The 14,412-nt window shown below is 45.6% G+C and overlaps 1 protein-coding gene across 1 annotated transcript in view; it reads right to left on the reverse strand.

Annotated features, from left to right (window-relative positions):
- Window positions 1–14,412, reverse strand: part of URB1 (URB1 ribosome biogenesis homolog) — a 683,114-nt gene that overhangs the window by 542,474 nt on the left and 126,228 nt on the right. Inside the window, exon 9 of the mRNA XM_069204026.1 lies at window positions 225–420. Within this exon, the coding sequence (XP_069060127.1) occupies window positions 225–420 (196 nt within the window). The remainder of the gene's footprint in view (window positions 1–224; window positions 421–14,412) is intronic.

The following is a 14,412-nucleotide window of genomic DNA, read 5'->3' on the forward strand; positions in this document are numbered from 1 at the left end:
CTCCTTACAGCAGATACAGGAAACATTAAACATTTTATTTTTCTTTTGGCACAGGGATATAAAAAGTGATCTGCCCAGAATCACAGGATGTTAGGCCACGGCCAGGATTCACACCTAGTTCCCCATCTTCCAAAATCAGCAGCGCTAGCCACCAGGCCCTCAAGATTTCACCTCAGTGAGCTCAGGAGAACCAAAATACTAAAGCTACTGTAAACCACTCTTACCTTTTTGAGTAATTTGACATTGTCCAACCAAGCAGACTTGAGCCGTGGAACAAAGGAATATTGTGTCTCTTTAAAGTATCTGCTCAATAAGTCAGGGCAGACTTTGAGAATATTCACCACAAGATCAGCAACCAGGTTATCTTCTGTAGCAGCTTTCAAACCCACCACAAACCTTAATAGTACTAGATTTCCAGCTCTGTGAAGAAAAGGTATGAGAAACTTCATAAGTCTAGAATTGTAAGTCTATGTATGTTTTTTCACAAGAAAGTGCTCAAATCCTCCCTCACAAGATAGACATAGCCTCCCAATGATTCCAACATATTTTAAGCCTTCACTTACAAAATAAAAAATAAATAAAAAAAATCAGGAAATACATAGCTGCAAGAATTCATTTAATATGTTGATCACAGTAGTTTTGTTGCCTTCAAAGTATTCTTGGTTTGTACAATAATGGTTTGCCATTGTGTCAGGCCAGTGTCAAAATGAAATTAAGTGAAATCTTCAAATCTTATATTTAACTAAAACAAAACATTCTGCTGACATAGGATAACACACAAACATATAAACTCTAGGAAGTCTTTAGAACATACTAACACATAATGTGATTTTCTGGCTTTTTGATCCATCACTGTGATCGCCTAAGTCCCAACAATTTGACAGAGCTATGGTGCTCCGCTCCAGTCAATCCAGCCAGACAGATGCATAAAGCACAACAGAGAAAATGATCTCTTTAGACATGATGGTCACATTAGAGGTTGAAGCAAATGATGCATCATTTGCCCCACTGTATCCAATGACCCAAAAAAAGACAGAGCAACCCGCTAGATGTTACCAACAACCTTGTCCAAACCCATCTCATACCCATACACTGTCCCAAAGCAACAGTACCCCACCTCCTGACATCCTGAGTAACTAAGTCTGCACAAGCCTACAACTTCAAACTCAAAAATTGTGAAAGGCCACAAACTCAACCTACTTTTAATGACATGAACCTGGTTCAGAAGCTGCAATGCATCTATCTCCTTGAACTATTCCAGCATGCAGTGCAGGAGGGTGGGACAAAGTGGAGACGTGATGTGGCACCATAGACTGGCCTAGTGTGCCTGTCTTCTAGAACTTTCTTGCACGAAGGTGAGAGAGGGCTTTTGTTGGAGCTGGCCACTAAGACTGGAAAGCAGCAGTCATGGACAACTGGAAGCAGAAACGCCCCGGATGTCCTTTTGGACTAAAGTCTACAGTCAACCCCAGGACCAATGGGTCTCTCTCGAGGACCAGGAAAGCTGGTCCTCTTGCACCCGTTAAGGGCCAGTTGGGAGTAGAACTGGACTTATGGGCCCAGAAGAAAAGAGGCACCAGAGGATATAAAACAAGACTAAGGCTAGCGTGGAGAGCCAGTGAAACAGGGTCCCCGCAAAGTGTGCCACCTTAGAGGCCTGAGGAAAAGAATCCAGGTGGCTAGGGCCCACCACCAGGAGAAAAAATTAGCCCAACATCTTGCAAACTAGCCCATGATATCAAAGGGAGAAAGATCTGACCTTTGACTCTTCAGCAAAAACACTGAGTGCGTGGAGCTCCATCGCCCACGGTCAATATGTCCCCAGGTGGGATTCAAGATATCTCGGGGGTGGGGGGGGGTCGGTTTCACGCATGTGGAACTCTCCCTAATGCCCTCGAGGCTTGGTTACCCAGATACCAGACCTGTTAATGCAAGGGCAGCCGGGGACCCCATCTCTGGGGTCCTGTGAACAAAATGGAAGGGGGAGCACTGTTGCATCTCCCATGAAGAACGATATGGGCCTGGAACCCGTTTCGGGGCCCCAACATGTCACAGAGGAGGGGGAACACCGTAACGCTCCCTTGTGAAGAGAAGGAGTGGCCCTGGACCTCATCTCTAGACCCATAACGCCAAAGGGCCTAAGGGGAGCACTGCCATGCCTTTCCTCGGCTCCTAGTGCCTGTGTCTGGGGGAAGTGGGACAACCATCACACAAAGTACTCCCTGCCAGCAGGAGGAGGGAAGAGCTGCTAGTTTCTGCAGCAGCACAGGAGAATGCTGGCCAGGCAGGGAGCCAGATGGAGTAATTGGGTTCCTCGCGCTACCCACAGCGAAAGGAGGCATGTGGGGTGCCTGGAAGAGAATAGGCACACCCCAACAATACAAAAAGTTTAAAAAGGGAAAAAGAAAAGCTGCACGGTTCAAGGCTGCCCATCCAACAACTGAATGAGTCAAGAGCCACTCATTAATATTCACACTCCCACAAGGGAGTTCCCTATAAAGCCCTGCAGGACCTTCCTGCCTAATATTCTACCCCTTGTGGTGACCCCAGGACAATGGGGCAACCACCAACGACAGAAGTAGAGTGTGGGGGGGGGGGGGACTAGGGTGCAGGACTGCAGCAGCTCCTCCCCACCCCCCAGGAATGTTTCAAAAGGGAAGTACTTGAAGTATTCAGGGTCAGAGCAATTAGAAGCACCCTAGGCTTTGGATTAATTTACAAGCACTCCCAAGGGTAGGGCTTTTGCTCTACCGCTGAAGTGCAGTGCCCTCTAGGGGCTAGTCCTATGGCTGCATTCGATATGGCTTAAGTTTAAAACAGAAACAGACACATGGTTCATGCTTGTACAATGTTTTATTCAAGTTTTATTTTTAATGCTTTATTTAAAGGTGTTATTGCTGACAGTAATTAGTATGCCTGAAAGGCTGCAATGTATTTTAATCATAATGTGTGCACATGGTTGCAATGCTTTATTACTTCTAATGAATGGTTTGATCCGTTTCTATTGCAGGCACTAGGCCCAGCCATACAAGTGGTGCAGCATTTTTATCAGCACAAGTGGTTTAACGCTGGGTGACAGAAATATTGTGGATTCCTGTGGATTCTGGAAGTTTCCGATACAGGAATCCAAAGAAAAAGCATGATTTCAGGCGAAGTTTGATGTTTACAGGTCATTGTGGATAGGAAAACCTCTTGAGATCCACGCAATGCACACCACCCTGGACTCCTCTAGTTGTCCAATTTTAAAAAAAATTGCAGGTTTGCTAGGTTTTCCTAGGTGCCGTTTGAGCTAGGGCCCCAAGTCCACAGCCACCCACATTAGAAGAAGAGTCAGTTTTCAGTGGAAAAATGTGATGTATCCTTATGTTTTGGGCTGTTTCCTGTCACAGGCACTAGGCCTACCCACACAAGTGAGGTACCATTTTAATCAGAAGACGTGGGAGCATAAAATAGTAGAACATCTGTTCTAACCAATTAGATTTCGCTGCATGTGTGCTTTCCAAGCATAAGCCAGTTTGTAAGAAGGGCAGCATTCTGAAAAATACTCTATCATTTGCTAGTACGGATACCCACAAATTCATAGATGTCCAAATAGTCACTTCTCTTAATCTCCATATCTTATGCCCAGTTCAGAAATGCATGTTTCCTTGATACCCATATTTCACTCTAAACATTTCACCGTGTGAACTGGTACACAATGAAAACCCACTGTATGGTGCGGCTCGGTTGTTCACTCAGGACACCTTGAGTTCTTAGAGAACCTACAAGCTATATAGAACCTCGCAATCAGAAGGGCACTGAGGACCTAATGGTATACTGCTTTAGTAAACCAACCATCATGACAAAAATGTTACTGATGAAAACATTGTAAGAAATAGCTGTCTTTCCCTACTCATGTTCATTATTTCAAAAGTAAGTTTCTTTAGCAAAACCTTGATCGATGTACCCATGGACTCTTTCTCAATTCAGAATTTTGTTTGTTTACTTTTCAGACAACTAAAGCTTTGCTGGATCACCCATAGAGTTCACAAAATAGGAATAATGGGCTACCTCTTTGAAAAATGCCAAAACTGTGGTTAAAAAAACAAAACAAAAAAAAAACGTTTTTTTTTGTTCAGCTCCTGAAAGTGGGAGGATGGTGACTTTAGCACAGCAAATCGTTTGTTGATGAAAAAAAGAAAAAAATACACTTTTATCCAGAGCACTCTTTCCTATTTTTCACAAAAAAATCAAAACGTAGCTATATTTCGCCTACTTGGTACCTTTAGAATCCACATGATGTTGAAAAAAAGGACATACATTTGTCATGGATATGTTATTGGGGGGGGGGAGGGAGTTAGGGAGTCCAAAGAGCAAACTATCTCAAACAGCCGAATAAGAGCTCAGCATTGTGGGGGAAAAGGCCTTGCAGTTAAGGGGTTAAGTGAGGTAACAATGACACCACTTAAAGCGCCTCCTACATGATTACATGCACTGTGTGGGAGGGGGTGTAGAGTCATAAGCCTTTAGGGGTCAAATATAATGTTGCTAAAGATAGTTCCATAAGTCTTATGTATATTTGTAAGTTACTGCACAAAATTAAGTAGTGTGTGTGGCACAAATGATTTCTTTTTCTAAAGGAAAAGCACAGACAGGACAATCATTTATTGGGAGTCAATACTGCCTGCCAGTGAATAGTGATTACTAGGCCACAACAGCTCCCGTGAGTAGGCACTGGACTGGACTGCTCTGCTTTAGGACACAGAGAAACAAGTGGTACTATTGGGTGTTTGGTTCTAAGTGAAGCGGTGAATACGGAATGGTTACTTGTGCAGGCCACACAACTAATGGCCTGTTTCCTTACAGCGGAAAAACATACCAAGTTAAACACCAAGTATATAAAACTGGACCATTAAGTTAAATAGTATTGTAAATATATGCATGTACACACACAGTATGAATCACATATTCAGTGCAACAGGACCAGTTACCAAAAAAAAAAAAAAAAAAAACACACACAGTTTAGAGAGGTGTCACAAGTGGAAGTGAACCACAATCACAGACCTCCCCTCTCTTAGAAGATTTCAAAAGAACAGATTAACCTGCTAGCTAGTAAAGTTCAAACTTTGGGTGCACCTCCTTATGATTAAGTAAGTGTTCTTCGGTTTCTCATAAATGAGATTTTGAGAATAAGGGTACCTCTGCTCTGAAGATGGTGAAGACTGCAAGAAATGAGCAGTACCTGAGCTGGACAGTTAAGAGATTGAGAATGAAAAGTTTTATGGACATTGCGCGGCCAGTTTAAAAAACACATTTGGCTTCAAAAGGAAGCCATTTAACAGTAGCTAGTACTCGTGCAATGTGTTATCCACTTGGAGTTCCTGAAACCAGTCTCACTACATAGAGAACACCATTGAGTAGGAAGTTACCATAGTCTATATGGAAGAGAAGGCATCGTACCACTATTTTAGAGTCAACTTCACACACATAAGATTTTATACTTAGCAGAAGTCTAACCTAGAACTATGCATCTTTAGAGAAGGTCCCAATGTGAGAGTGAAAGATAAGATTTTTGTTCAGTATAAGATTTAGAGAATTAGCACTAATGATATTGGAAAGACCGCTGTGTTAACAAAGACTTCCTCTGGCTAGCACAATGTGGTGATGTGACTGGCAGGATCTCAGTGGTAAACGGATCAAGCTTAAAATGGTAGAAAAGTGGGACAGCATAGCTCATCTCAGCAAGAGGGGTTATCATGGGAATCCCTAATGAGGAAATCGGTCCGGACCAGATAAGACTGTTAAGGGACAGAAAAGGAGAGGAGGCCTTGATCAAGAAGTGTGCAACCTTATATACAAAAATCCCTAACAAACATTACTGCAATTAAGACAAATTACAGAACTCTTTCCTTGATGGCCAAGATGGAGTCTGCACCAGATGTGCCTACTTGAGCTCCGGCCAGGCGCCAACATTATCCTTCCAATCATCTGTATGCCGACCATCTGGCCCCCTCCTTCAGCACCTCGTTCACCTCCGGAGGGCCATGGAAGGATTGAAAGATTCGCTGCTACGTGAGGCGACAGTACAGCGGGCTAGACATCACGGCCTGTGTGTTCCCAGCTACCCACCCTCAAACACCCTGGGACCTGGCTGAGCAGTGTAGCTCACCGGACGGATGGTACAGAGCCCCTGAGGGGGTGACCCAAAGTTCCTTAACTGGGTTGAGTGGCCTGCCTGCCTTAACTCGTCTTTACATTGGCTTCCTCCCTACCCTGGAGCTGAGGCCAAAATAGGCTAACGTGCGGCACAGCTGAAGGGTGTCAAGAGCACCTTTGGGGCCTCTGCCACACACCATGTGATAGGTGCCTTACCCACAAGGGCGCTATGGGCTGCTGCTGGTCCCGGGCCCTGCACCAGACGCTGACCCAGTAAGCCAGTGTAACTAATACTAGGCCCGCACATAAGGTGACCATTACTTGCTGGCACCCACTGTACCCCCCATTATCATTGACCTGGGCCATGAAGTCCAACTGTGGCTTAAGTGCACACCAGGTCCTGGATATCAGAGACAGCGGGGTGGAGGGTTAATGGATGATCCCCAATTGCTTCCCCCTTCAGATGAACACCAGTGCCCACATACATGTCATCTCCCACCTGGAGGGTTGAATCTAGCTGTCTGCATGCCAACAGCATGAAATCAAACCTGCAAACGATGCCTTTAATGTGCTTCCCATGTGGGAAGACCTGTGGATCCCACTGCCCTCGGCTTGTGGGATCTGCCTGGTTCACTCCATGAGGGGCTGCTTGATGGTGAGGATTTTCGCTCAGGAACGTCACCTTACATGTACACTGTGATATGTTTATACCTTAATATCCAACATCACAGACCACAACATGGGTAAGCCCAAAACAAACACACACCCTTCTTCCCTTCCAAAAACATTATGGACTACCTATCAACTTTGTGTCAAAGGGGACCGACTAGAGCAGGGGTCTTCAAACTGTGGGGCCTCAAGTGATCCGAGGGGAGGGCCAGGCTCTGGCCAAAAGACACAGATAACAGTGTTTTGTTTTAAGTAGAAACATGTCACTGCACTAATAAAAAGGTAACATTACTTAACGGCAATGTTTAAATACCTCTAGACATATATAAACATTGCCATCTTTATAAAATAATTGGGAAAAATTCTGAGGGGGGCCCAATGATTTTTATTTTTCAAATGAGGGGGGGGGGGTGGGGCGGCATTAAAAAGTTTGGAGACCACTGGTCTAGAGGCACCTCGAAGCCATGCTAGAAGAGCAACAAGGCAATTTCCTACAAGCAGTTCTCAAAATCAAAACTTCTCTCACGAATATAGACTCAGCAGCCTTAGAAGTGAACCTTCTCCAGGCAGATATTAGAAAATTAGCAGAACAGATAGGTGACAACGAAGTCCGCCAACGCCGCAATGTGCCCCATATTGAAGGAGGTCCAGGCCCAACTGTACACGGGGAGGGCCAATATCATATCCCTGCATAAGAGCAGAGGATACAGAAGGGAGCTCGAGGTGCAATAATGTGTGCTTCAGGGCTTCCCTGAACGCATGGAAGCACCAAACACGGAAGTCTTTCTTGAGCAGTGGCTGATGACTAGTCTTTTTGAAGACAGGGTCCCACAATTATTTTCGATTGTAAGAGCCCACTGGATCCTGGGCGGCCTCCACCACTGGAAGCCCTTACCTTAACCTGTAACTGCCGAACCACGGGAACAGAGCTTTATTTCTGCAACTGTTCAGGACAAAAAGGCCAAGCCAAAATAAGAACAATGTCATTACAGCTTATCAAGACTACGGCGCATAGGTACAACAACAATGTAATTCATACACCATAATCAAACAGCAACTGCATGTGATGGGACTAAAATATGCTGTCTTATTTCCCTCTAAACAGAGTAGTGGAGGGTATGAAGCCATACTTCTTCCAGACGCCCAAGAAGGCATAGTTCGGGCTGCACTCGAAAGGAACGGAGGCCCAAGTGTCCAACAAACAGCAGAAAAATGGGTGGGAGACAAAGAACAAAACGACTGACAGTGGAGATGACCTCTCCCAACCCCAATAGTGAGAAGGCGGCTAAGGAGAAAGTGCAGGTGGTGGCTGAGGTTATCCAGTATGGTAAAAATTCATTTGCAGCTTTATCATCAGATCACGGCACAGCCTCAGAGGTGGATACGAACGAGTCTGGCACATCTAGTGAGGTTGAACGACTAGGCCCAGGATTGACACCTATACTGGCAGATGACCTGGTGTGATGAGCGGTCCTTGCCGCCTGCGGTTGTCTGACTCTGGAGCTGCTGATCAGAGGCTCTGTGGTCAGGTGGTTTGGGTGGGGGGGGGGGGGAGGGGGGAGGGGGGGAGTGTGAGTGTTGGGGTGGAGGAGTACTATTCCTAGATTCAGGGGCCAGCAGGCCAGTACACATATTGGACCCTGCCTTGCACCCTAGATTTCCACACTGGACATGAGTATCAAGGTAAGGGTTCATGAAGCACACATATAAATGTTGTACTTGCATGGCTGGGGACACATTGGGAGTTCAGCCAAGGGCGGAGAACTGAGAATGTTAACACAAATGTTTCTGTTCTGTTGGGGGAGTTGTCACTTATTATGGGAACTTTAGTTTTCCTTGCTAAGATTCAAAAGACACACAAGAGACACACGAGGGAACTCGTGCATTGAAACATCAGTGTCTGCAGATCCTGAGACTGGGAGTAGTGAACTACAAAGGCATACCCGATGGGCACCAATAATTACCTCTCACCACGTATTTACAATGTACAGACTTGGAACACACGAGGCATGGCCACCCTCAAGGAACAACTCCAGATGTAAACACATCTCCGGCTACGTCATGTACACATAGCTTACTTGCAGGAGACTCACCTGACACAAACTGAGCTACAGAAAGTTCTCGAGAGTTGGCAGGGACAGATTTATAGTACCACTTTCTCAGATCACGCAAGGGGAATCCTTGTTTTTATTTCTCTGGGGATGTCATTTGCACAGGACATACTTAGAATCGACTTAGAAGGGGGCTTTATGGTTGAAAGCAGATTAGATGGAGCCCCAATGACGCTTATACCTATATATGCATTAAATACACTCTGCTTTTGTGGCTAACGCTGACCCTTTTGCATTATCCACAGATACCCTGCTTGTTGGCAGTGTGTGTGTGTGGTGGGGTAACTTTAACTGTGTACCAGACTTGAACAGAGACCCATCTCCCCACTAATAGGTGCTCTTTGCCTCACAGCAAAACAACAACACTTTAAACAGTGATGGAGACCAGGAGAGTACATGACATTTGGCGATTATTACACCCACATCACACAGAATACTAATTTTATTCTTCTGTACACAATTTACACACCATATTGGACTTATTCCTCTGCCGTGAAACACTGGGTTCGCAGTTAGGAGGAGCTGAGTACCTCGCACGTACTCATTCGTATTATTGTCTGTGAAAACTGTTGATGAAGTGAAGTGGGGCAGAGTCAGTGCTATCACACTGATCTGGAAGCTAAGCACAGACGTGCCTCAGGAAACACCATTCTGTGACACCATAGTGACACACATCGCCCAATACTTTCATGCTAACATGGGCTCCACTTCATCTGGGCAATGGATTGGGAGGTGCTAAACGCTGTGATGTGAAGACACTACATTACCAGAACAGGGGGAGTTAAACAGACCTTCGCACAGAATTGTTGGCCAAGGAACGTGACATGCACCACCTCGAACTCAAGACTATTACACAACCTGATAAGATAGAACAACCTAGACCTGAACCTGAAGCTGACCTAGAAGCGGGCCTAGGAAACCTAGACTATGGAGAACACCTTGCCCAGCAACACTGTGAGGGCAAATGTGCAGGCAAATTGTTTGAGTGGTTGCTGAGAGGTGACTCGGCACAAACCCAGTTAGATGCACTCAGGTTTCCTGATTGCGCAACTTGCAACATTCAAACAGCCATTTAGACTGCTTTTACGTAGTATTATTGCTCCTTGTATGCAGCCGACACCCATCCCACCAACGACCTGAATGCAATCCCCCTCCCTTGATTATACCCATTTCAGTGCAAGGACCTGGAGGGTCCCATCCAAATTGAGGAACTACGCTTCGCCATAATTCAATTAAAACCTCGGGCACCAATGGTTTCCCTATAGAGTTCTATGCCACTCATAATACACTCCTCACGTTAAAACTGCCAAAAGTATATAATGAGGTGAAAGAGGCAGACAGCCTCCCAGTATCCTGAGAGTCTTTGATAGTGATGCTCCCCAAACCAGGGCATGACCCAACAGATGTGAAGTTTTAAAGACTGTAGTTGCTTCTCAACCTGGACTATAAGAAAATTGGAATCTTGCTGGCCAACAGACTGACTTCTATAATTGGTACACTGATCCACATGGATCAAAACGGTTTCAAACAAAAGCGCAACACCCTTTTAATATCAGTAATTTGATGGAACTGACGTGGTCAGGTTTAGGGATAACTGAGATCACCCGCAGATATTGATGGACACTGAAAAGGCTTTTGTCACCCTCGGGTGGGAACACCTTCAGGCAGTTTTGTCAATTATGGGGATAGGACAAATTTCCTCAGCTGGGTGAGAACACTTCACATCCAACCAACCGCCAGAGTCAAAAGGGTAAGTGATCTCAGACGACTTCAAAATATACCGGGGCACCAGACAACGATGTCCACTTTCACCACTGATATTCCCCCTCGCCATGGAACCGCTGGCGTGGCTGTTACACACAAGGCCCAACAATGTGGGACCCAGCATTTGTTGGGATGTAGTGTCCCTCTATGCAGACAATGCTCTAATTTACCTATGCAACACAGCTATACTCCTTAAGGCCAACTCCACCCTACACATCGTGGGCAGTGACTTTAATGATGTCATGGCCCCCGGTGTAGACCGCTCGGCTGTGTCAATGGCCTCTCCCAGGGGGCACCCCCTTGACTCAGTTATCAGGCTCCCAGGGTCCCTCTGAACTGTGGCGGTGACTATTCCTACTTCTCTGGGACCCACAGTTTTTCTTCCAGGATAGACTATATATTTGCTCCTATCGCTAAGGTGGCCAGGGCAAACTATATGGCATGAGCCCTGTCAGACCATTTGCCTCTCTGGATTATGGATGAATGGGAAGGGCTCCACAGGGAGTGCTGGATGGAAACTTAATGCAAGAGCTACAGACTGACTCAGAACTTTACTTTTGGGAAAACAAAGGGTCAGTGGAATCAGCAATAGTGCTCTGGGAGGCCTATATGACTGTTCTAAGAGAAAGGGCACACAATATAGTGGCACATAAAAAACGTAAAGCAACAACTGAGCTAGAGGAGATAGTGTGTAAGCATAAGGACATTGAGATGTCCTCCAAGGCCCGGATGGACCTGCACATCCTCCGCTCTTTAGAGGTGCTACTGAAGGAATACTGGAATCTGGCACAGCTGCTGGCCACACATCACCACCTATATGATGTACGACAGTGGTTCCCCAACCTGTGGTCTGAGGACCCTAGGGGGTCCACGAAGCCTCTTCAGGGGGTCCGTGACTGCTTAGAAAATTTAATAATATTAACAGATTAGGTCTCCAACTTTTAGTAATGACTCATTAGGGGGGGGGGGGGTCCCCGGATTCCAATAATGATTCAGTGGGGGTCCCCGGGTTCCAGTACTGATAAAGTGTGGCTCCACTGAAGTCAAAAGGTTGGGAACCACTGACATAGGAGATAAAGCGCTAAGTAGACAGAAGGAAGACAGGCCTTGAAAATCATAAAAATGTTATACGACTTGCAGGTTGAGTAACTTGAATTATCTACCCAACCTAACTGAAATGTACTTGACCCGTAAACTTCTCTCAAATTGTGTGATTCTAGGCAAATATTTTATTTTACAGAGACACTTTTTTCTTCATTCTCACATGAGTGCACCTTCAAATCTGTGAGTTCAGCATGTTTGCTCCATGTATAAAACGAAGCTAGACCACATACAGAGTACACATGATCCCTAGCTAACCTCCTAGTTTACTAATAGCATTGCCATCAGGGTAGGGGAAAGAGTTTCTCAGGTCACGTTTAAACACCCACTTTTCATAGGTGCATTACTAAAGCATGATGTGGTAGCAGGCTGTCGTTTACAGACAGTAAATTTCCCATTAAAATGGTCAAAAACTTTCCCACAAACTTGAAGCTTTAATGATAAAACAAATGTATTAAAAATAATCTGTGAAAATTGGGTTTCAGAAAGCATTTATCATTTGCACATCACCAAGTAAAGTGTTCCGATTTGTTTTCATCCTATTAAAACATTTTTTTTATGGCACATATGTACGAAAAATGGGCTTTCACAACTACCGAAATATGTTTTGAAATGTTTGTACAGTTGACTTATTAGCTATTTCCATGTTGCGTGTTAGGAAAAATCTGACATCCTGGAGTATTTCATTTTACCTTCTTTGTAAAGTAGGTCAGACAATTCACTTTACAAAATCCTGGAACTCTGCAGTCAGAGAAGTAAACTGTCTTCTGATCTCTTTCTCTGAACACAGAGCAAATGTGACAAGATAAAAAGAATTAAAGGCATTTTTATTGCTCCTCCACTTTCTGAGTTAACAGAACACCTTTTCTTTGTCAACTGGAAAGAACCGGCGAGTGGGTTCTAAATTTAGCTAGATCTGATAAAAATCAGACTCGCCATAGCGTGTGGGCGAGTAGATTTCTTGATGTCTGGCAGAGACATGCTGGGTGCGATGTGTCGCTGACGAGGACCCCATCCCCCATTTGACAGATAAGGACCTCAAGGAGGCCTTTGCGTAGTTCCGCGGCTTGTTCTACAGGGCCAGACCACTGGCAGACACAGCCCACATAGCGATTATTTAGACAAGGTAGACTTGCCTGCGGTACCAATTAAGGGCCGACGAGGTGGTCTATGTGGCCATTGCGAAACTAAAAGTAGTGAAGACACCGGGGTCCAATGGCCTCCCGCTGCTTTCTTCAATCGGTACAACAGGATGCTGATTCAATACCTGTTAGACCTTTTTAGAGAGGCCCGCCACAGGGGCAAACTCCAGACAGACCTTCAACACGCTACTATTGCCGTGATCCACAAGAAGGGCAAACCGGAGACTGACTGTGGCGCCTACCACCCTAGCTCCTTGTTAAATGCTGAAATGAAGGTCCTGGACACGATTCTGCCCACCAGGCTCTTTACGGTGATAGTCCTGCTCATACACAGAGAACAGAGTGGCTTCATGCCCACCAGGTCCACCAGACTCAGCCTTTGCTGCCTCCACAAGTGGATATCGGAGGCTGGCCACAGATTGGAACCCCACGACTTCCAATGTGGAGAAAGCATTTGGATGCTGCGGAAGCTCGGATTTGGCCCCAAATATAGTTAATAGGTTAAATTACTCTGCCATGCCCCGATCGCTCCAGTGAGGGTTAGCAGCGTTCTTTAATCAGCCTTCCTGACAGGGTGGGGTATCCGCCCTTGTTCCCATTGCTTTTTTCTCTCACCATTGAGCCTTTGGCCGCTTTGATTTGGTCCTGCCCCAACACTCAGGGATTCAGAATCTCTCTGGATGATGGTGCCAAGCAAAAAAGTCTCGCTTTATGCAGACGATATACTGCTTTATGGTACTGAACAATTACCACAATTCTGGCTATCCTTCATATGTTCGAAACATATGGGGCACATTCTGGTTATCATATTACTGGAGTAAGTCGGTCACCCCTTTGGCCAACTGGACCGGACTACCCTACCCTGGACGCTCCAAGTGGAGACCAACAGTTTCCAGTACCTAGGTAAGTACGTAACTCCCCACAGGGAGAGATGTATCCAGAACCTGGGACGTGTGGCACTAAAATTTCAGGAGGGGAAGAGGTGGTGTATGCTGCCCCTTATTATGATGGGGAGGACGACTGTCTTTAAGAGGATTACACTCCCTAAACTGCTGTATGCCCTACATAGCAACCCAATAGTACTTGGTCCCAGAGCCGATATTTGCCAAGCTGAAGGGAGATCTGAGAGCTCTACTGTGGAACGGCGGACACCCCAGGATAGCACTCAAGGCCCTTCAACGTAACCCATGCAAGTCTTGACTGTGCTTGATACAGCTCAAAATACTGCACTGAGTTTATTATGATGGGGCCCACCTACACTCCATGGGGAAGCCAGCATCCTATGACTGCGTTGTGGAGATACAAATGGTACATTTATTCACACAATATAGAGCTGTCCACCTATTCAGGTATTTTGGTCACAGGTGGTGGGAGAACGCAGAAATGTGCTGGGAGAAAACATCTCTCTAGAACCCAAAACTATCCTACTGAGAGCCCTGGGTGATTTAGATGTCCCAAAGGCTTACCCCCTCTTTTGCAAACTGGGGCTT

Source organism: Pleurodeles waltl, chromosome 8 (assembly GCF_031143425.1).
Source record: "Pleurodeles waltl isolate 20211129_DDA chromosome 8, aPleWal1.hap1.20221129, whole genome shotgun sequence".
In the NCBI taxonomy this organism is placed as follows: Eukaryota; Metazoa; Chordata; class Amphibia; order Caudata; family Salamandridae; genus Pleurodeles; species Pleurodeles waltl.